General features: G+C 36.4%; 1 protein-coding gene across 11 annotated transcripts in view; it reads right to left on the bottom strand.

Moving 5' to 3' along the window:
* ERCC6L2 (ERCC excision repair 6 like 2) overlaps window positions 1-23,185 on the bottom strand; it is a 49,040-nt gene that overhangs the window by 7,898 nt on the left and 17,957 nt on the right. For 2 of the 11 annotated variants that reach the window (XM_015849298.2, XM_015849301.1), the window contains 8 exons: window positions 18,592-18,663; window positions 17,379-17,524; window positions 13,772-13,867; window positions 12,363-12,462; window positions 11,002-11,154; window positions 9,389-9,469; window positions 6,868-8,062; window positions 5,944-6,098 (listed from right to left, as the gene is read on the bottom strand). In XM_015849298.2, the coding sequence (XP_015704784.1) occupies window positions 5,944-6,098; window positions 6,868-8,062; window positions 9,389-9,469; window positions 11,002-11,154; window positions 12,363-12,462; window positions 13,772-13,867; window positions 17,379-17,524; window positions 18,592-18,663 (1,998 nt within the window). Of the gene's footprint in view, window positions 1-5,943; window positions 6,099-6,867; window positions 8,063-9,388; window positions 9,470-9,712; window positions 11,155-12,362; window positions 12,463-12,638; window positions 13,095-13,771; window positions 13,868-17,378; window positions 17,525-18,591; window positions 18,664-23,185 lie in introns of those variants that run through there. The other 9 variants (XM_032441275.1, XM_015849299.2, XR_004305561.1 and 6 more) reach the window with 9 other exon arrangements.

Here is a 23,185-nt window from a genome sequence, read left to right as displayed (position 1 = left end):
CCTACTCCTTCATTAAAAAGCACCAAATCAAGTACTCAGGCAAACACACCATGCAGATAATGCAATGACATGCCTCACAAAATATGAGATAGGAATGCATCCTATTTAAAAATACCAGCTGAAAACCATACTGAAACAGTTAATTCCATTGTAAACTGAAACAGTAATGTCAATAAGGCAGCATTACAGGTCAGCCATTTGGGAACAATTATTTTAAAGCCAAATAGACTTCCCTATCCCAGAAAAGCAAGGATAAGGGAATGTTATCTCCCAAAAGCCTACTCATTGTAAATAATCATCTAAACATGTTGAATCTGAAAGCGGCAGAACCAAACTGGAATCAGAGTTACTATAGCTGCTACAAAGTCTTTATTTAAACAAACTACAAAATGTCAGTGTAATACAGATATGATTAAGAGGACTTCTTAATAACACAACTTTTGCATTTACAGCATTCTCAACAGCACTGCACACTGGAAATACAAAGAGCATGTTTTTTTCTTAGACTGACAGCATGCTTAGTTCTCTCATTTACACCACATTGCAATAACATAAAGAAGGGTTTACCATTAATCCAGGTTTTACTACAAAGCATCTCTGTCAAACACCAGCAAGACTGCCAAACGTCTGTCATCCAACTCAGAGGATTAAGTTTTTTTATAGTGAGATTCTTGTACCAATTTACAAAGATACAGATATTGTTTCTTAGAGCTAGTCACAGTCTATATTTTGGCCTGAATTCATGCCACAGAGGTTGAATATGACAGCTGGCAGGAAGCAGAAAGGAGAATACTTGCTCTCCCTTTCCAGTCACCACATTACTGTTGCCACAGTGACTAATCCTCAATTGAATGGCTGTCTTTGTACATTTCTTTTCAGTAAAAACTAAGTGAACTTAAATTGATAATATGCATTTGACTAAAATAAAAGACTCCACACATTCAATAGGTACAGTAAAAGTTCTATGTGACTAACAGTTTTTCACATACTAGAGATTGCAAGTTAGCTCCAATGAAGGACATAATCAATTTTTCAACCTATTCAGTATACCAAGTTCATATTTTTGACTTCTTAATAAAATGACCAAGCCTTCTGTAAAGTCTTCCCCATAGTCCAACCCTCTCCATGTCTGCCAGATTCCTACTGAAGAAATAATTCATAAGTTCTGTTTTACAGGAAGTAAAGGATGTCTACTTCAGACTTCTGTACCTCCGTAAAATATTTACCATAGGTTGTTTTTGCCACTTAACAGGAAAAATATATGGTAAATTAAGGAAGGCAGTCATTTAATTCTGAATAGACAAGATACATTATAAGAAAACATTTAATCTTGGTCCTCAGAGGCTACTACTTAATGTATTTAAGAAAAAGCTTCTAAAAAACAGTGCAAGTTACCTAAAAGGCAAAGCAACAAGTTCCTATGCTACATGCAGCTTTGTTGCCTGGAACCCACTAGGGAAAAAACAATCTAGAAATACCTAAAAGATGATTAAGAACTTTGAGAAGATAAAACTTTCATTTTCTTCCACAAAATTAATAATGTCAAAAGAATCATTAAGAAAACACCATGTGAATGACTTTTCAGGCCTTTTGTTGTTATTATTTTTCCGAAGACTAAAGTAACATTACATCTACTCTAAAAATTATGTTGTAGCTTTAAAAGAACATGAAGTCTGGTCAACAGGTTACATTCCCATTTTTTATTTTACAAGTTTTTGTTTCCAATATCTTTCTTCAGTACCTTGTAGTTATCTAAGATAGATGAATACCAAGTATTTTCTCAATAGATGAAACAACACAGAAACTCTCTCACTCATTTGATAAGAGAGTTTCCAACCAAGTCTATTTGCACAGACTTGTAAATAGACTTGAACTGAAACTGAAATGCAGAACAAAAATGACTGAGTGTCATTCAATTGGCCTAAAAGTTTCACAGAAAATGGAAAGGAAAACCAGGTTGCTTGCTCTAGTATATCTAATATAACTTTCATCCTTTACATTTCTACAGAAGATCACTTATTACAAATAATCTTCTGTGAAATAGCAGATTAAATGTCTTCTGTGCTTAACTGAATAAGGAAGGAACAAAGACCATCTTGCAGTAATATTCACTGGAATATCTGTCACTAAATTATAGGCATTTTCTACTTTCAGGTGCTTAGAACACTGAAGCCTGATGTGATACTCTGTGCCCGATGGTACCAGACAGGTGACTCTCATTTCTGTCTTCCGTTTAGGACTACGAACTGCAACCCAAGAGGGAAGCCTGAATGATGAGAGTCACTTAGGTTCTGAGATGTACAACGTATTTTCAGAATTACAGAGGATAGATTTAGTGGAAATTACTTTAAATGCACTGTTATACTCAAATACGATTATGTTTCTCCAGAATTTTTTCAGCCATTTATCTTCGCAGAACAAAAATCCTTGATTTTGTCTACAATATTGAGGCTCTTTAGCACCTCTGTTAAACAGACATCTGTTCACTGATGCTCCTGCCCTTTCCACGTGAACAGCATTATGAGTTTAGGGGCAATTATCATACAACAGCAAGTTCCAATCTTCAGTCCCTTTTTCTCAAAATCTTAGTCATTGGCTGGTGAGCACTTGTGTTGTGCACCACATAATTATAATTATCATTAGTAATTATCATTACTATTATTTTTTTCTTCTTTCTCTGTCTTAGTAAATAGTTCTGTTTCAACTTACGAGTTCTACTTTTTTTTTTTCTTTCTTTCTTTTTTTTTTTTTTCCCCAAATGGCTTTGTGGTGCTTAGCTGCCTGTAAGTTTAAACCACAACATAAACTTCAAGCTGTATCTCAGCAGAGCTTTGCAACATGAAGCACAAAAGAAATAGGAAAGTAAGAATATTAGCAGGAACAGTTCTTTGTAAAAAAGAAACAAGACTTAATTCCCCTACACCATAGAGTTACAAAACAAAAGCAGGTTAACCAATTATGTTTCATCACTTCAGAGAAAAGGCTGCTGAGATATATGAACCCTAGCACAAGCAACATTAAGGACAGACTGACAACTGGACAGAAAACATGTTCAGCTGAAACCTCAACTTTAAAACTTGAGCCCACTGTTCAGCTCTAACACAAATCTTCTGAAGTCAAGGAAAGAAACTATCATCTAGGCAGATATTTTTTTCTGTCGTAAATTTCAAATCTTAAAATTCTTATGATCTTTTTAAATCCAAGCTTATTTTTAAATTAGCTACCCACGTTCTTAAGTAGGATTATCTACATATCTGCAAAGCCTTCATTTGACAGACAAAAACTCCCTTTCCTTCCCTTCTACCTTGGCTTCTTGGGAACTTCTCATGTAACTACTCTCCCTTTGAAAGAGGAGTCCTCTCATTTGCTGCAATTTGTAGGAAACTTAAGTTCCTATTTTAGTGTTCATGCTTCAGTGATAATGTGAATCTACTTTTATATACTGCAGGTAGAAAACAAGATTGCTTTTTTTAAATTTGGTTTCCAGCATCATAATTTTTCTGTAATTATTCACCTAACTTCCACAATTTTGTTTGAGTTCCTTAGTTTCAATGGTTAAGACTTGTTTTCAAGATTTGCAGGTAAAACAGTATTTCCAAACATATAACACATCCACATCAATGGAATATTCCACTGGTTTTTAGTGTTGCATCTCTTTCCCAGAGATCATTACATGAAAAAATGTAATTAGAGACAGAAACATCTCATTACAGATTGTAGTACAAAGCAGGAAGATAAAGTTGGCATGAACAACATGCACAGCACAAAGGATATTTTACTGTTGTCCAAAAGAGGCTTATCTATGAAATAAAAATATCCTTTTGCAAACACTCCTACTTACAAAATAGACAATTTTATTATGTATGCTCAAAATCAAATAAATACTATTAAAGCATCACTCACATACTATCAAACAGAGTTTCAATACACTAAAAAATTATTTAAGAATGTGCTAATTCAAATGGCTACATAACCATTTTAGACACACTGTTAGAATAATGATGCTACAAAGCAAAATCAGTAAGAAATTTCAGCTGAATAATTCTTTTAAGAACTATCAGGTAACAGTTAACATTCCAGTGTTTTATACTATAGTTACTTCCCTAAGATAGTGACATAATATTAAAGTGTAATTGTTTAAAATTCCACGTAATAACATTTTAATCTGTAAAGTTTAATTTTTAAAAAGAATCCTACTTGAAATCAGCACTCTCTTAAGGACAAAACTATTAGTTACTCAGACATGTTTCTCATTGGCTTAAGGTCAAACAAGTGAAAAGCTATGAGGAAAAAAGTGATGGCTGAAAGAGCAGAAATGATGTGTCTCTCAGAGGAATGTTTTTCAGAGAACACCTTTTGAAATTAAAATAATGAAGAAAGGAAAATATTAGCAGTAGCATTCTAGGTCGGTAGTTCTTCAAATACTTCTATGAGTCTGTAATGGCTTTTTTTCAAAACACAGAAAAAGAAATTCCAAAATCCACATTTAAGAAAAGCTAGCAACTTAGGGAATATTCCTAGATTAATGCCTTTATGTCAAAGTAAGAAAAGGAAATGAAATCAAGAGGCAAACTTTTCCATAATTACTGATGTTTTTGTTTTTGTTTTTTCCTGCCTACTTTGTTCTCCAACAGAATTGCTGTTACTGTCGCTTCCAAAATGCCTTAAACTGACTAACAAGTCAATCAAAATAAGTTAATTTGCAATACCTGTAAGTCATACAAACTTCAATAATAGAATCTAAGTTACACAAACAACATGGCTGAATTCCCACAAAACAGTTTTGGAGATATACAGATCAACAGACCCTTGCACAAAGTAGTCCCTTAAAAGTATTGATTTATTTATACTGAATTTTATTTATGTTGCTAGCCACTGCCATTAAGTAAGCATCTTTCTACAGCATTTCTGAGTATTTTTTACCCGCTTTTCTGTTAAGAAGGGACATTCTAATGCAAATGTGCTGGAACTGAAGAGGCTTCACTTTTGTTGGCTGGTCTGGTCTGATCTTCCCAGTGTAAAAATCCCTGCTAATGGCTCAACTAATTACAATACATCAGTAACATTCAAAGAAATGTTCACTGCAGATGATCAATACTCCAAATGACTAAGTCTACAATTTCTATGGTGATTGTCGGAATGTTCATAAAGACTGAACTGCATATCCATTACTTGTACATAGATCTGTGGTTTAACTTGTGAATCAGTCTAGAAAACTGCAAATATTTATCAGAAAGCAAACAACATCAAAGATAATTACAGTAAATTAAAACCACAATATAATAAGAACAAAATCGTACTAACTATACCTCAATTTATTCCAGATTTTATGTATTCCACATGTAATTAAACAAGATGCGTGACCATGAAAACCACAAAATTTATATTTTGTTGCAAGAGAGTACTCCCCCTGACCTTTAGTTTTATGTTTCAAACAGTAAGGACAGACTACAATGACCATTAATTTAACACATTATAGCAACCATGTTTCCAACCTAAAAAAAAAAAATAAAAGCTTCAACCTGACTTACATTCAACTTTTACGCCATAGAGATTCGCACAAGTGTTGAAAGTGGAATTTTTGTCTACTAGGTCCAGGTGAAAGTGAAGATTTTAAAGTTTCAAATCACACCAAGATGGTACAGAATCTGATTACAAGTTAGTATTTGTCTTCACTCCTACCATTACTCTCACAAAAATCAATCAGAGGGTGTTATGCTGCACAACCCCCATTCTTTCAGAGCTGACCAATGTGAAAAACAAAACAAAACAAAACCTACAAATGTAATTTATTGGACCACTATTTGAGCCTCCTCCTCCCAAGCCCAGCGACAATGAGCATTCATGGTGGCCATTAATGGAAAAACAAGTATGTTAGAACTTCTTACAATGAAAGATTCAGATAAATACAGAATAGAAATGTTTCCAAATACTTATCTTTACCTTGGCACTACAGACTGCTATATTAGCAGGGAGCTGGGAAAACTGCTTCAATTCAAATACGTCTCGCATGGCCCACCAGCTCAAGTGATTCTCAGCCTTGCTTGATCCAACCACATTCTGATTTGAGTGCATATATGCCACTTCTTGAACCCCATCTGATACAACAAAAGCAAAAGATCAAAGATTTGGGTTATTCCAAAACTTTCAAGACACGCAGTTAACTCAAGAAAGATACTGCAATTAATTTAATCAACAGTTACGTTTTATTTGAAACTTGTAACTTGTGTTACAATTTCATTCAACACTAGGTCTCTCAGCTCTATTAAATTAAGAACAATTGTTAGCTTTATCCAGATAGTTCAGTGCTGCTGCTGTCATTTCATTATGGGGCTTTTTCAAATAGAGAAAGGATATATTTCAAGCATCTATTATTTAACGGCAGCAATATCTGTGTTTGAAGATAAATCACAAATCAAACATAAATCTTCCACATGGTTTTTCAAACTCTAAGTCATATATATAAATTTAGGAAAATAAGAAATTCATACCATCCCAGTCCAGACTTTTCAGGTTTTACAGTTTAAGTATTTAAATCTGTGAATTCCTAATCAACCTCTCAACTTCACATCTTTTAAAAGATATGTAAACATTCAAAAAAATATTACAGAGAAGCCCAGTTCCTTGGAAGACAGAACAGTTAGGCTAACAGGTAAAAAGAGCAATAGAGACATATTTAATAAGTTAACAGAGCATTTATTAATGCATTTTAACAAAATAATATATAAAAGGAAGAACTTAAATCTGCAGCAGAGACATGACTATTTAAAATTAAAAAATAAAACAACCAAAAAAAAAAAAAAAAAGAAGAAAAAAGAAAAAACCACCAAAAAAAACCCAAACAAAGGAAGTTACACGACTAATTACCTAAATATCTGTCCATTGATCCCACATTTTGATTCTGACGGTCACACTGAGCTCTATCAGTAGAACTTCTATGCACAGCATAATCATTAGCTTTCATCTGTGCAACAGAGTACATCCTATCCTGAACAGGATGGAGCATTTTAGATATGAACTGACCTCTGCATCTCTGTCTTTTACACTTACACCTTTTTTCTTGGGTATGAATCTTTTCAACCTGTAAGTTATCTTCAGAGGATGAAAATTCATCTATATTACGAGCATCACTTTCTTTTTCTTTTCTCCAAGTCTTCTTCCTTTGAGGCGGAGATTTTGAGAATTTGCCTAGTGCACTATGTGTATGCCTTCGTTTCCCTTTCACGGAGTTGAATGTTCTTAACTTTTCTGATTCAGAATGACAAGGAATTTCAATATCATCAGACTCATCACTTACACTGCTTGCACCTTTCAAGCCTCTTGCACTGTTTTTCATGTTTTTAAAAAACACAATTTTGCTGAAATTTGATTCAGCTCTAGGCAATTTGGATTCCATACATTCTTCCTTAAGTACAAACTTATTTATTTCTTTTAGTGACTCTTCAAAATTTTCAGATGCTGATGTCTGACATTCAGTTTTTTTAGTATGCAGTATTTGGTCATTTGCTGGAAACTGGGTAGGAAAGACGACATCATAGTTTTCTTCAGAACTGCTTTCAGTTTCCATTACTACATCACTTTGCCTTGAAATGCTTAGATCTTCATTTTCTCTGTCCACTTCTTCAGAATCTGATAAAACAAGACAATCTGCACTATGCATGTCTTGTGTATCAGTTCCACTTGGTGAGTAAGCAGCTCTCTTGTGCTTCAAAATGCGCACATAGTTTTCACATTTCTGAACATCATTTCTCTTGCTGCTGATACATGTTCTTATAGTCTGACCATCAGAACCTGAACGATGAAAGTCATTATTACCACTTTTTTTGGTAGCTTCAATTTCTCTCTGCAACAAGTTAGAGAATCCACATTGCACTAAGGAAAGCTGTCTCTTTCCTTTCATTACATTATATGTGCTGCAAGGCTTCTTCCTATCACTTTCCTTCATGGATGATTCCAGAATATCATCATCACTAAAATAATCACGAAAATCAGTTTCTTCTCTTTCTAACTGTGCCTTATGGCTTGAAGGACCTCTCGCTCCTCCACAGTCTGGCTGTTCACACTGGAAAAAAAAAAACCACACACACACACACAAAAAACACTCATTTTTCACACCAGGTAGATAGTGGAAAGTTTAGCAGATCAAACTCTTACTAGAACAATAATGAACATAACAATAAAAAACTATGTTTTTACACTAGGTACGCTACTGACTGCTTAAACAACCTTCATTTTCCCAATTCACACCAGTATTTTTTTTATTTTTTTTTCCCCAAAAAGTTTGAAGACTAACTTCACGTTAATACTGTGCAAAGGCATTCATTAAAAAAAAAAAATCCCAGAGCACAATGGTAAACCTCTTTATATATGGTTGCTAATATTTTAGGAGAGTTCTAAGTACTTAAGACTCTGCTCTAAAATTACTCGGGGCACACTGTAATTTAACAGTTACCTCGAGGTAACCTTAAAACACTGAAAATACAGCTCCAACACTGAGTTCTGAAAACCGAAATACCAAATTTCTGCCTATGCAGAGAAGTTTTACAAATTAAAATAAAAATAACCTTGCTTAAGAGGAAATATTTAACATACACTAAAAAAGTTTATGTTTGTTACCAAGACTACTTCAAAGTCATGACCACACAGCAGCTGCATTCCCCCCTGTATAGTCAACAAAAATAGAGAGTGGTGTGGTCTATAGCAGGAAGGATTTCAATGTGACATTGCAAAAGGATAACTGGAAATAAACATAAAATGCCCATTGCTGTTGCAGGCTCACAAGAAAACTCAAAGAGGAGTGAGTGATCTCCAGAAAGAGATCGTTCCCCAGTGGCAGTCAGCCCTTAAACGGGGTCTAGGAGAGGTGGAGCCAGGCTCCACCCCTTCCAGTCACACAGGAGAATTGCCTTGCCTCAGGCAGTCAATCAGAGGCTCAGGCCCTGATTCAACAGTTCCCACACACCCCCCTTTATAAAGTAACCAAAAATCTTCCAAAACAGTAGGAGAGAGATTCTCAAGTGACTTCTTGGTCAAAAGCCTGCTACACTGTATCAGGTTTTGAGACACTACTGAGCTATTACTCAGTCAATAATGTTGCTCTGCAATAGAATATTAGTGAAATCTTCATTAAGAATAATGATACCCAAGTATTGTGAAGTTCTCAGAATACTGTAATGACAGATGTTAATACACAATTCTAAACACAGAAAAGTGGGACATTACTTAATGCTTTACAGTAATTAAAACAAAAGGTAGGCAGACAATAAAACATGGCAGCTGCAGTCTTAGACAAAAGCATTACTAGCCTAACAATATACTATAAGTATCTGCCACTGTTAGACTACATAGACTTTTATGCTCTGCTCTGTATCCCACAAAAATATCTCACATTTTCTGAACTGCTCTGAGGAGGTTCTTCTTTTAGCCAAGTATTCACTGTCATGATTCCAGCTTCTACTTGTCCTTCCCTCTAAAAGAATAAAAAAATACATAACTAAAACAGTACCTGTTCAAGATAATGATGGCAAGCTAAACAAAAAATAAATATATGTAATTTTTACTACAGAGGTATAAGTATCAAAATACAATCACCAAACCTCAGGAAAGGTTTGTGCATTCTGACAATAAATTTTCTGCTGTTTTAGCCCAACCCATAACCTGTAGAACTTACATACTGCATAAGTTGCATCTTATGTATACACTGTTTTTACACTTTTTTTCCACAGAAGAACATCTGCCACTATGTTCATACTAGATGCCATATCTTAATTAATATTTTACTTAGATAATTTTTGAGCTAAATATCCCCAAATCACATTTTCATGTCTTCATATTACTCTTCTGGCTTGTACAGTATTTTTGTACTGCTACTGCACATTATTCATACCCTAGCTTCTCTTCAGCCTCTTCATATGTACGTAATTCTGAAAGTAATGCCTCATTTATTTCCATGGAAGCTATAATAAAAAACACAATATTACAATCTGATAGAGCAGCAAATTCTCATCTACAAAACCCTATTTTTCAACATAGGCATCACTATTAGCTACGCATTTTTGCCAACAATGAGCAGAAGTCTGCATGCTATGCTTGCAAAAATCTGCACCAGCAGAGGCTGCTGTTGTTACCACTGCTGAAATGCACCACCCAGCACCTCACTGTGCTGGCATGTTTGGTCTCCAGAAACATTCAGCAAGTGTCAGTGAAGGTCAATGGACACCATTTATTCCCCACAGAGGAATTCAGTTACACAACTTTGCTCCATTTCCATGTCAGACATCACCTTTCTGCCAGATTTCCCCTTTGCTGCAATCTGTCACATGACAAAAAAATATAATAGACTATCGATAGGAAGGATCAACTTCTACTGCCACAACAACATTCATCTCTGATATTGCAAGCTAACAAAGTAACACAGGACGCATTACTTTCAGAGCAACCTTGTAATATAGGCAACTGAAAAATACAAGGGGAAGGATAGAAAAAAAGGCTAGAATAAAACTTCAAGAAGTTTGCTGCAACAAAGATGCAGAATAGACAGAAGAATATATAATACAAATACTTAAACTGAATTTGCGCTATATGTAATAGAACTGGGACAACATTCTTTTTAAAACATAGAGGCTCAGTTGTACATCTCCTTCCTGTATTTTTTCCTTTAAAATAAAGCCTTGTAAAATATATTTTATTAAGCAGTCAGTCTTCACTTAAATATAACAATATTTTACAATGGGAATTGTAGCTTAAAAGGCCAGTTTAAGCTACTGATGAATAACTTATCCATGCATGAAGTTTTTATTGTTTGTTTCATACAGGTAAGTTTTTCCTGCATAAATCAGAGAGAAATTAGGAGGTCTATTTCATGTAAGGCACTACACAGACAATTACTGTTTAAGTTTCACCATTCTGCTTTATAAAGCGCTTCCATTCAAAATTACAACAAAGTACTTTAAATGGAAATATAAAACAAACATTGAAAAGCAAAAGTGAAAGACTTCACACCTCCAGGATGTCTTTAGTAAGACAAGATCCATGAGTCCTAAGTTTGAAAAGGTTATGGATCCCAAAAAGCTCTCCTTGATGCTCCTTTGATCCTTGCACTGCCTCAAAATATCGCTTAGCATTTTCACTTCCAACCACTGCACAGTGAAGTTGCTAAAACAGAGCAACACAAAAGATCTGAGAAGAGTTTATTCCAATAATACATCAGAATTTCCTGGCATTCATGTTATATACAAATCCTCAGTTGGAGAAGGTGGAAATTCCTAAGAAAGGATATTTTGTTTTAATTTCCCTGGTAGATGTTGATACAATAGACTGTGGTATAGTATGAACATGCTTGGTTTTATAGTATAAGAGTAACAAAGATATCTTTAGAGTCTTTACCTCACTTTTATCTTACATCAGGAATCTACTACAGAAACTACTAACAAATCTCTGTATCATGACTACTTATCTTTCCTCAATACTAAATTCTCACTTTTTCTCCATAGTCACAGAATCACAGAATAGCCCAGGTTGGAAGAGACCTTGAGGATCATGAATCTCCAACAACTCTGCCACCAACCTCCACATTTAATGCGAGACCAGGCTGCCCAGAGCCCCATCCAACCTGGCCTTGAACACCACCTCCAGGGACAGGACATCCACAACCTCTCTGGGCAGCCTGTGCCTTACCACTTTCAGAGTACGGAACTAGTCATTGGCATTGTATGCTTACTTAGTAAACACTAAATAAAGCCACAAGATTATTTCTATTGATCCCTGAATACTTTAATTATCATATACTTTTCCAAACTGGCTTGAACACAAGATAATAAAAATCTTCCACATGAAACAAAAAAAGAGGTAAGTAAATAGTTTGTCAAGTAGAACTCAAGCACTTAAGTCACACAGGTTTTCCTTCATTCCAATAAATGCAGATTTTCATAACCAGTATTCCTGACTTTAAGAAAAAGAATTACTGAACTGTGGTTTTATGGATACCAGACCTGCAACGCTTTTTGTAACTGTCTCTGTGCAGTTGGTAGTTCTTGAGTTCAAGTAGCTTCCAGCTCTAGTACAGCACAGGCATTTTCACAAACAGTGCATCTCCTATATTATGTAGGCTAGTAACTACACTAATTATATGTTAACTTCAGCTAGGCACAGTTTACATCTGTCCTGAATTACACAAGGTATTTACAGAAGTCAAATATATATATATAATTTATTTGAATTTCTATATATTAAATTTCAATTTTATTGCAATTTAACTTTCAGCCATATGCAGGTTGGTCAAACAACCAAATGCCACTAATAAAAACTGAAACAGATTAAAAGAAACCCCAAACCTCCTGATTTGAATAGTTTCTGAACTTCACCTGCTTATAAACTTGTCGTAAGTACATCATCTCCTCCACAGTTCCCAAGGATATCAGTCTAAACACTTTAACATCTTTGCATTGGCCAATCCTGTAAGCTCTGCAGAAAAAGTGGATTATTTTAAAAAAAAAGTGGATTATTAAAAAATACTGTTTTTTTTTTTTAATCAGTAAAGAACAATGAGAACTTTTATGGCAGTAAAATAAAGATCACCAATCAACAAAACAGGAATACTTTAAATTATTTATGATTAAAAAAATAATTCAACATGCTCTTTTTTCTTTTACTCAACATTTTCCCAATATTTCATTTTCTTTTCCTTTTTCCTTAGTTTTCTGTTTTTCTTCTCAGGTCTATCTAGTTGCAAAGGGTTTCATGTCCTTTTATCACAATGCCTGTCTACTGAGACAACCTCTACTATTTCTTCAGGGTCTTTTTTTTCCCTTGAAGATATTACTACATTTGCATTACATATGAATTAGATCATGGGTTACTTGTAGCAGCCTGTTCTTTCTTAAAAAGCATTTTGCAATTTACAACATCATAAAAACAACAGGCAATAGAGAATCTAAATAGTGAATTCTGAGGATTCTAATAGATTATATTAAAAAACCTCATTTTTAAAAATTCATGAGAGGACTAACCATTTTGTGGCTTTGTGATCTTACTCTTGAAAGACAGTCTCTTTCAATAACAATTATTTCTGATATATGAGAGCACATAAATGTATCCTAGAGATCAGAAAAACCTCGTAAGTAGAATTACATAATTAGATGGAACAACATAACCAAGTTCATTTCTGCTCATAAAAAAATATAGATCTACTGAATTTTAAAGGCTGTCAATATTCTTTAACTTTAGCAATTCAAATGTTTGTCCGGAACTCCTAGGGAAAAGAAACATGCAGATTCCTAGAAATATTCCAGAATGGGATAAATTCAGACATGGAAGGGAGTGTTGGTAAAAGACTCACCTCCACAGGGATGAGGCAAAAAAAAACCCCAAAAACCAACAACAACAAATGTTTTTTTCTTAAAGGAATCTGGAATTCAAAACATCACTCAAACTAGGGTCAAGTGCACTACAATGCACTTGCTTGGAAGAATGTAGAAAAAATGTCATCTGGCTATACATATGCACTTGTTCTTAAGGGATCACAGAAAGTTACAGTAACTATATTTTTTGGAACCCACTGTAACAGTAGATTACTATAAAATGGAAAGTAAGATGAAATTCTGGATTAAAAACAAGAATATAAAAGCTAAAAAAATGAACTTAGTGTCATGTGGACATTAGAACTTCCTTTAAGTAAATCTTAATTGGACAACCGGGTTACATTTAAAAAAAAAAAAAAAAGAGAGAGAGAGAGAGAGCACAACAGACCAAATTGTGCATTTTGAGAACATACCTGTCAATAGCTTGAAGATCATTTGCTGGGTTCCACGTTGGATCAAACAGTATAACAACATTGGCACCAACAAAATTAAGACCTAACCCACCAGCCCTAATAACATAAAAAATAAAGAAACAAAAAACAAGGTTTATTTTAATGTATTACATACATACAAGCACACTCTTCCCTGACATAATATAACAGCACAAAAATAGTGGCGTACAGCTTCATGTTAACTCTGTTTTGACAATTTCGTGTTATGGAGAGATGATAATAAACAAGTACTGCTGTAAAATGCAAACTTCTCACCCAAGCAGCAAGACGACTGTGAACTACATGACTCAGCAAGTCACAACCAACTACCATTACCTCCACTACAGTACCTCCACTACAGTAGATAATACTGAAACTCACAACCATTTTAACACCAGTTAACATTATAGAAACATGACATGTAAGTACACTTTAAATTAAGAGATATTTAAGAGTTCGTATTTTGTTTTATTTCCTTTAATCCCAGCACGTAATTTTGAAAATAGCACCATACATCTTTCTCTACATTTATGACCATTTTAATGAGTTGCATGTAGAAAAACAGACTGGTGACAGTTTATTTGTACAGTATTAAAATAACTGCTAAAAACATAGTTGTTCACACAGCTGCATATAAGCAATACTTGTACAAGTCATTAAAAAGTCATTTAAGAAAATCTGCTACTGCGGGGTGAGAGTTGCAAAGGTACTAGTAACATCATATTCAAATATTCAATCCCTGTGGCATGCTTACAAGTAAAGCCTGCAGGACAGCAAAGAATAGAGCATATGCTTAAACTGAGCTAAGTACTTAATGCCCTTGCTGAATCCAACATAACTGCTCAATTACTTGATTTTGCATGCACATAGCTGTACCATTTGATAGAAACCATGGTGAAGAAAATACCACAGTTGCAAGACAAGCAAATACTGCAAATTCTTTTATACTGGTTCAGCCAGTATTAAAAAATCACATTCCTGTAAAAAGACAAAAGCTCTTCTACAACTACATGTTAAATAATAGTACTTAACTTCTACAACAACTCCTTACACTGTCATATGTGGCACTAATTTCATAAGTGCTATTTTTTCAGTGACATATGGCAAAACTGAGTAAGCCAACTCAATTTAATTTATAGAGCAACTGTTTTTAATAGATTACTTTATATTCTACTTATTTAAAGCACTGGGAGAGGTAAGGTTTACAAGGAAGTAAATGAGCAGAGACAAAAACCAAGACAGAATAAAGCCCAACCATCTCCTGGCTCTTGTGGAATGTGTTTTTTAAATGTAAATACAGTTGTGGCTTATCCCTACCAGCTGTGGTTTGGTGTATTGTTAATAAAGTCTGGAAAGAGGATAAAGAAATCTGACAATGGAGGACTCTGGAAAACTAGCATTCTTGGTTTTAAATGATGGATAAAAAATTTGTGTTTTTCCAAATAACTTACTGTGTTTGGGAATTTTGGTGTATTTCTTTTTTAGTGAGTGCAGAATTCAGACTACGATTTACCAAGCAAACTTTTCAGTCAGACTGAAGAATAAGTCAACTTAGCTTTCTGAACACTTTCCCAAGGAAAAAAAAATACAGTATTTGGAGTAAAATACTAATTAAGTTTCAGTGAAAAGCTCTACTGCAAGTAGAACAGACTCACTATAAAAATAACTAAATAGGATACTTAGTTTTATACAGATTTTATCTTTCAACACTTTTAAGTATGCCACAGAAATTCAATACTCCAAAATTGAAAATCCATAGAGTCTTCTAATGTACATATGCAGTAATTACTCGCTGTATTCAGGGACAAAGAAGAGGAATTCACCAAGGTCTTAGGGAAGCTGATGGCCATAATCTGCAGCTGAATGAGGCTATGAGCAAAGCTGCATGACCGGCACCACAAATCTCCTCATAACCCTACCTATATGCTTCAGAGGGTATCCAAAGACAGTTCTAAGATGTGTTCACAGTGTTTTTTAACATCATATCTGACTTCTACTTAAATGGGTTTATTGTGGACCTTTCTACATAACTCCAGACACACATGCTTTCATCAAAGGACAGAAACAGCAATACAGATAAACACATGACTGCGTGTTTCATGGAGTTCCATTCCCTGGACAGGAAGATTTAAGTTTCTCTTGGATCTCTTTATATATCTGTCTGGTAACAGACTTCATATAAGATGAAATATGGAGGTAACAAGAGTAACAAATCAATAAATAATAAAATCAAATATCTTTGATCATAGTTCCATTAATTTTAGTTGAACATATTGCTTGGTGTCAAAGAGAAATTCTTATCTACCATAAAATTATAAGTAAATTTGATGGGTAAAAACATTTCTATCAGAAGATCTATTGCGTGAAGTATTTTTACAAGCCAAAAATAAATTGGAAGAGAGAGAAACAGTCAGACCAAGTCTTTGTCAGCATGCCCCCACAGCTGGCCTCCCAGAAAAGATGAGAGAACTCTTCCCCATCACCTGGAATTGGTAATCATGTGGTACACCTCAGTGGATCTTCCTCTTAGAGAGTCAGAACTATGAGACTGCTAGTCTCATGAAGTACAGCTCTGCAGTGTGCTGTGCCTCTGCACCCAATAGCCTGTTGCATGGTGTCATAAAATCAAATAATGATAAAATCAGGACAGTCTCACTATCACGGAGTGAACATTCCCTACAGTACTCAATATACACTTTTAGTCAGAACAATAAGAACAAGAAGGTTGGGGATGGGTGAGAAAGGACAAGAGAGCACTGTCAAGGCAGCTGATCTAAACTCACCAAAAGGATATGCCCTTCCTAATGACATGATTAGCAATAAAAAGACTGAAAGGGGAAGAAGAAAAGGAGGAGGTTCTTGTTATGAAAGCATCTTCTCTCCTGAGCAATTGCTATGGGATTCACAATCTAATTCCAAAGATGCAGCCATGTAACACTTGCTGATAGGAAGTAGAGAATAATTGTTTTGTCCCTTTGCTTCCACACAGCATTTGCTTTATTTTTTTCCTTCCTTCTTTTAATTAAACTATCCTAATCTCAAATAGTTGCTAAGTTTCTTTGGTTTCTTTTTGTTGGCATTAAACTATCTTTATCTCAACTTGTGATATATATATATATATATATATATATATATATATATATATATATATACACACACGTATATTTTGGCCTACATTAACTTCTCTCTATTCTTGTGAAGAGGGAGGAGTGAAAGTGTGGCACACTGGAGTTTAGACAGCCTTCAATTTGAAGGCACTGCATATTTATACTCCCTCACTCTACAAGTACTGTACAATAAAGTAAGACTGTCTACAATAAAGTACATCTTTGGTGGAACATGATTTGAGTGTTTCCTAACTCCCACAGGAATGGAAATTCGGAACTGTGATTCAGATGATACGCTTGTTTCAGACCTTAACCAGCAGAGGAGATGGAAAGGACAGAAGTTGCTAGAAAACATGAAAACAATTCACTCTCTCAAAAAAGCAATCCCCCATAAGATCATGAAGTAAAATTCAGAGCACCCAATTTTCTAGGTGGCAAAAAGGCAGAGGGAAACACAACGATTACAAGTTAAGTTTTCTTACATGGTAGATACAAGACATATGTTAATTTCTTGAACTCTGTTGAACTCTCTTACAATTCTGATCCTATCTTCTGATTTCGTATTTCCATCAAGTCTTCGGAAATCTAGCCCAGATGCCATACAGTATTGCTCCAGCACATCCAGCAACTGTGTGGAAAAAAAGAAATCAAAAACTTATTGGTGTCTTTTCAATTAAATGTAGTAATTGGAGGCATGTTTCTTGAATGTATTTTCTCATAAACAAAGAACTAAAAATGAGATCAAATCTTCTCCATCTCAGTATGAACATGCTCGACTCTACTGTTGTGGTTTTACAGCACTCTAATGTGATTATACTGGTCTGCCAGGGTTTTACTCTCTAACCCTGATGGCTCTCCTTACCTCTAAGTGATGCTGAATCAGTTCACCTGAATAGGTTGGTAGAAAACTTAAAACAGTTTCCTACCATGCTAGCAAGTTAAAACGGCTTTAGTAAACAAGTAGCGAAGCCAACACATAGAAACAGACTTGTATGCAAAGCAAGAGTTTCTAAGTATGGAATAGAAGTAACAAGTAACCAGCAGTTCCACTGGTCTTGAACACTTAACTACAGCTTAAATAATCTGAATACCGAAATCTTCCCTCAAGACACAAAATGATTCAGAATTGTCACTCACAATATTCTAATAATTTTTTAAAAAGTACTACTATTCAGCTAAAGAAATCTAAGTTATAGGTTGTTTCACTTCAGGAAACATAAAAAAACACAAAAAGAAAATCACAGACCATGTATCAATCCAGTTCCTATTAAACAGCATTAAAACTGAACAAACTGGTATGGCACTTTACTCTCAAGGCTGAGATTTAAGGAAATGTTAGTACTTCACAGTGCTAATGTAACAGTTGTATACTTCTGTCATAATCTGCAGTAACAATGCTCTAGGTGAAGTTGCATCAAGTGAATTTGGTATGAGACACATATATTTGAGTACTACAAAACCTATTAAAAGCTCTACAAAGAGGAGCAGAGTGTTACATCTGTTTTACTACCACCATTTTCATCACGAGATAACAAAAGGCTTCAACATACTTCTGGAGTAACGCACACTGTTCTTCCCATCATAATTTCCCATAGCACAGAAAGGAAACATGACTGATGGAAGCTTATGTCCTTAGTGCTTTACACTTCAGAACTTACTGCTGTGGTCATCTGATAAAAGTCATGAGGAGCTCACCTTCGTGGAAAAGGAGAAGAGAAGAACTTTATCCTTGTTATTTCGGAAGTGATTTAGAAGCTGCTGAAGGACCTGTAAATGAACCACAAAATGCAAATGAAGACATTTCATGTTATGCCAAGCAGAGTCACTCACTTTTGCAACATTTAAACAAGCTACATTAGCTAACTATTTGCAAAGCCAAGCAGAGGTGTAACATAATGATTTTTTTATATTAACAGAATGTTTAAGGTAACAGAGATGCTGCATACATTCATTTTATTAGTGGTCTCCACTGAAATCCCACTGCAACAATGTAGTTCCTAACAAACTGTTTCTACAGCAACAAAATGCTGTTTATCTCATGCTACACCAGAATCAGAGAATCACAGAATAGTAGAGGCTGGAAGGGACATCTAGAGATCATCAAGTCCAAGCCCCCTGCCAAAGCAGACTCTTTAGAGCAGGTTCCACAGGTTGGTGCCCAGGTAGGTCTTGAACATCTCCAGGGAAGGAAAATCCACAACCTCTCCAGGCAGTAGAACACGCTATGCTTCTGTTTATGTTCTTTATGTTCCCTTATCCTATAGCCATGCACCACTAAATGGGCATGTGGCCTCATCCCTTTGCCTCCCTCATCTTAGGTATTTATAGACATTGATCACATTCTCTGTCTTTTTTTCTCAAGCTTGAACAGACCCAGACCACTCAGCCTCTCCTCACAATAGAGGTGCTCCAGGCCCTTTGTCATCTTTGAAGCCCCCTGCTAGACTCCTTCCTCGAGATCCCTGTCTTTCTTAGAATCACAGAATGGCCTCGGTTGAAAAGGACCTCAAAGATCATCTAGTTTTTACCTCCCTGCCATGTGCAGGGTCGTCAACCACAAGACCAGGATGCCCAAAGCCACATCCAGCCTGGCCTTGAATGCCTCCAGGGATGGGGGATCCACAGCATCCTTGGGCAACCGGTTCTGTGTGAAAAACTTCCTCCTAATATCTAACCTGAACCTTCCCTGTCTCAGTTTAAAATCATTCCCCCTTGTGCTATCACTATCCACCCTCACAGTTGTATCCCCTCCCATTTATACGCTCCCTTCATGTACTGGAAGGCCACAAAGAGGTGTCCATGGAGCCTTCTCTTCTCCAAGCTCAACAAGCCCGGTTCCTCAACCAACCACCCTAAACCCATGAAACCTCTTTTGAGGTTCGTAGGCGTCACTGAGCAACTTCATCACTACCTGCCTGAACTATCAATAACAGGTAGTTATCAGAGGAGCAAACCAGACCTGAGTGTTTTTCGGTGATGTTGCTGACCCAGGCCCCAGTGAAGCAGCACACTTCCCTTGAAGTTAAACAAGACTAGCCCTCTTGTGGCTAGTCAACTGTCTGGTGGAGACCATGTTTAAGCCTGTGGTCTCAGAGACTGCCAATAGGAGAGCTGGTCTCCTGAGAAAAGGACAGTGCTTCAGGTGCAGTTCAGGTTATGAGCATTTGCACTGAACAAATGTGCAGAGCTCCCCTGAAAAACGAAAGGTCTGCTTAAGTTTTCTGTACTACATCTGAGGTCAGAACTTCGTGGAACTTGTATTAAAATAACTGGTGACATATATGCCCCTCCCTGATCCCATTCCCATTCCATGTCTGTGGAAATACATATGTTATTATGAAGAGCTATTTCAAGTGTTTTGTCATTTAGTAGGCCTTTGCACTTAGAAAAAAAATACAGAGCCACTCTTATCCAGAATTTCAGCACAACTATAGAAATAATTGGATAAAACAGTCATGAGAATTACTGCAGGCTTTAAAAATACATTTTGTTTCATATGCATTAATTCTATTTTTTTTTTAATTTTTTCTTTTCCAAATAGTCCTTGATACTTCTCTGAGGGCAAATGACTATTAGAGCAAACTGCAACAGTCATCTGCCCTTGTACTTAGTACTTCAGTATGGGAAAACAGTGGTTTCCAAACAAAGCAGTTTACTCCTTTTAATTCCATTCTTACATATTCAACTACCTCAACTTAAAAAAAAAATAAAAAAAAATCTATGTTTGAAATTCACTTTAAAGAAGAAAACACAAAATAATCTTATGAAAAGTAAGTTCTTCAGTCTGATTGAAAATAAGCTTACAATTCCACAAATACAGCTGAATCTCAGGTCACTTCACTCTAGTATCTATCTCCCACAATAATTAGGACATACTAGAATCATATAATCATATGCTTGTATTTAGATTACAGTGACTCTTTTTTTCCAGACTACAGTTATAACATCAAATTCAGAATGGCAGACTCAGGATGCCATTTTGCCATGGTAGGACACACACCAATACACCACCATCGTATTTACACTTAAACAATTATAGCTTGACTTCTAGCAAAAAGCACTTCCCCTAGTATAACAACTTTATTATCTTGCCTATGCAGAAGGCATAGGAAAACAAAGTTCTTTAGCAAATACATTAACTTGTCTTAACTCAGGTATTTCTGCTTGCTTGTACTCTTTGCAACTATATCCAAAAATTACATAAGGAAAATGTCATGTGACAGTACAGGAGTGAAGTATGCAAAAGCCACTTTCTAAATAATGAAAAATGAGTTCAACCAATAAAAGATGAGCTCTGTATTCTTTCATTACCAGGGCTAATCAACATCTTTATCAGTAACATAGTCAGCAAGATCAAGTGCACCATCGGCAAGTTTGCTGATGACACTAAGCTGATGAAGTTGATACAACAGGGGGAAGAAATGCCATCTGAAGAGACCTTGAGAAGCTGAAGAAGTGGGTCCATATGAACCAAATAAAGTTCAACAAAATCAAGTGCTAGGTGCTGCACTTGTGTCAAGGCAATCCCTGATATGTCTCCAAGGTGGGAAAAAAACTCACTGAAGAGTAGCACTGACAAGAAGAATTTGGGAGTCCTGGTGGTCACAAAGCTGGACATGAACCAGAAGTGTATACTTGTGCCTTTGAAGGCCAACTGCAACCCCGTCTACATCAAAAGGGGTGGTCAGCAGGGTGAGGGAGGTGATCATTCATCTCTGCTCTGCCCTTGTGAGGCTCCATTTGGAGTACTGTGCCCAGGTGTGGGGCCACCAGAACAAGAAAAATGTGGAACTTCTGTAGTCCAGAGGAGGGCCTCAAATATGATCAAAAGGCTGGAGCACTGCTCCTGTGAAGAAAGGTTGAGATTGCTGAGATGGCAGGGAGAAACATCTGAACTGTCCTGTAGGATCTTGTGGGAACTGCTCAGAGGAGGTAAGGTTGCCAACCCCCCATCTGAAACTCTCTCATGTCCCCCAGGGAAGCAGTGGGGGAAGACTTCAGTTCTGAATGTTTGATGCCCCTCTAGAAAGGTGGTGTGTCAGAAAGCCCAGCTGAAGTGCCTTTACACTAATGCATGCAGCATGGGAAATAAGTAGGAGGAGCTGGAAACCATGATGTGCTTGGAAAATTATGATCTGGTTGCTATCACAGAAATGTCATGGTATTAATACCTTAACTGGAATACTACTGCCCCTTTTTAGAAGGGCAGAGTTGCCTTCAACATTACGTTTAAGACTGGATGGACTGTCGGGAGCTCCCTCAGAGGAATGGTGAGGAGCAGGTTGAGAGCCTGTGGGTTAGAATTAGGGATAGGACTAATAAAGGACACCTGGTGGTAGAGGCTACCTGAACAAGAGGAGCTTGCTGACAGGGCCTTCTTCCTTCAGGATGCCTTCCCAGGAATCTGCCCTTATGGAGGATTTCAACCACTCAGATATCTGCTGGAAAATCACACAGCAAGCTGCAAGAGATCCAGGAATCTCCTGGAGTGTGTGGACAATAACTTTCTGGTTCGAGTATTGGACAGACAAGAGGTGAAGCACTCCTGGACCTGGTGCGCACCAATGCAGAGGAGAACATTAACAGCATTAAGATTTGAGACAGCCTAGACTGCAGCAACCATGGCCTGTTTGAGTCTGTGATCTTGTGGAACGCGGGTCTGGCAAAGAGTGAGATCAGGACCCTGAACTTTGGGAGAGCAAAGTTCAGGCTGTTTAAGGAATTGCTGAATGAGATCTCCTGGGAAGCTGTCCTTAGAGACAAAGAAGTGGAAGAAAGCTGGTTACTCTTTAAGAATACTCTTCTGAGAGTATAAGAGCTCCACGTCCTTCAGTATAAGAAAGTGGGCAGGGGTGGCAGCAAACCAGCACAGCTTGGCAAAGACTTGCTGGTCAAACTGAGGGAAAAAAGCAGATTGTAGAAGCTGTTGGAAACAAGGGCATGCCACCTGGAGAGAACAGAGAGACACTGTCTGGACTTGCAGAGAGAGGATTAGGAAAGCCAAAGTGAAGACTGAACTGAACTTGGTGAGGAATGTTAAAACAAGGGACTGTAATAGGTATGTTGGCCAGAAAAGGCAGGACAAAGAGAACATAACTCCTTTGGTAACTGAGAAAGGAGCACTGGTTACAACAGATATGGAGAAGGCTGAGGGACTAAATGAGTTTTTTTGCCTCATTCTTTGCTAGCAGCCATGATTCTTGTATTTCTCACATCCCTGAAGCTTGCATCCCTGGGCCTCTAGGTGGGAACTGGGGGAGTAAATCCCACCCCTGCTGCAATGGCAGAG

This window comes from Coturnix japonica, chromosome Z (genome assembly GCF_001577835.2).
Source record: "Coturnix japonica isolate 7356 chromosome Z, Coturnix japonica 2.1, whole genome shotgun sequence".
Classification (NCBI taxonomy): domain Eukaryota; kingdom Metazoa; phylum Chordata; class Aves; order Galliformes; family Phasianidae; genus Coturnix; species Coturnix japonica.
Note: the sequence above shows the minus strand (reverse complement) of the source record. Positions and strands in the feature narration are given on the sequence as shown.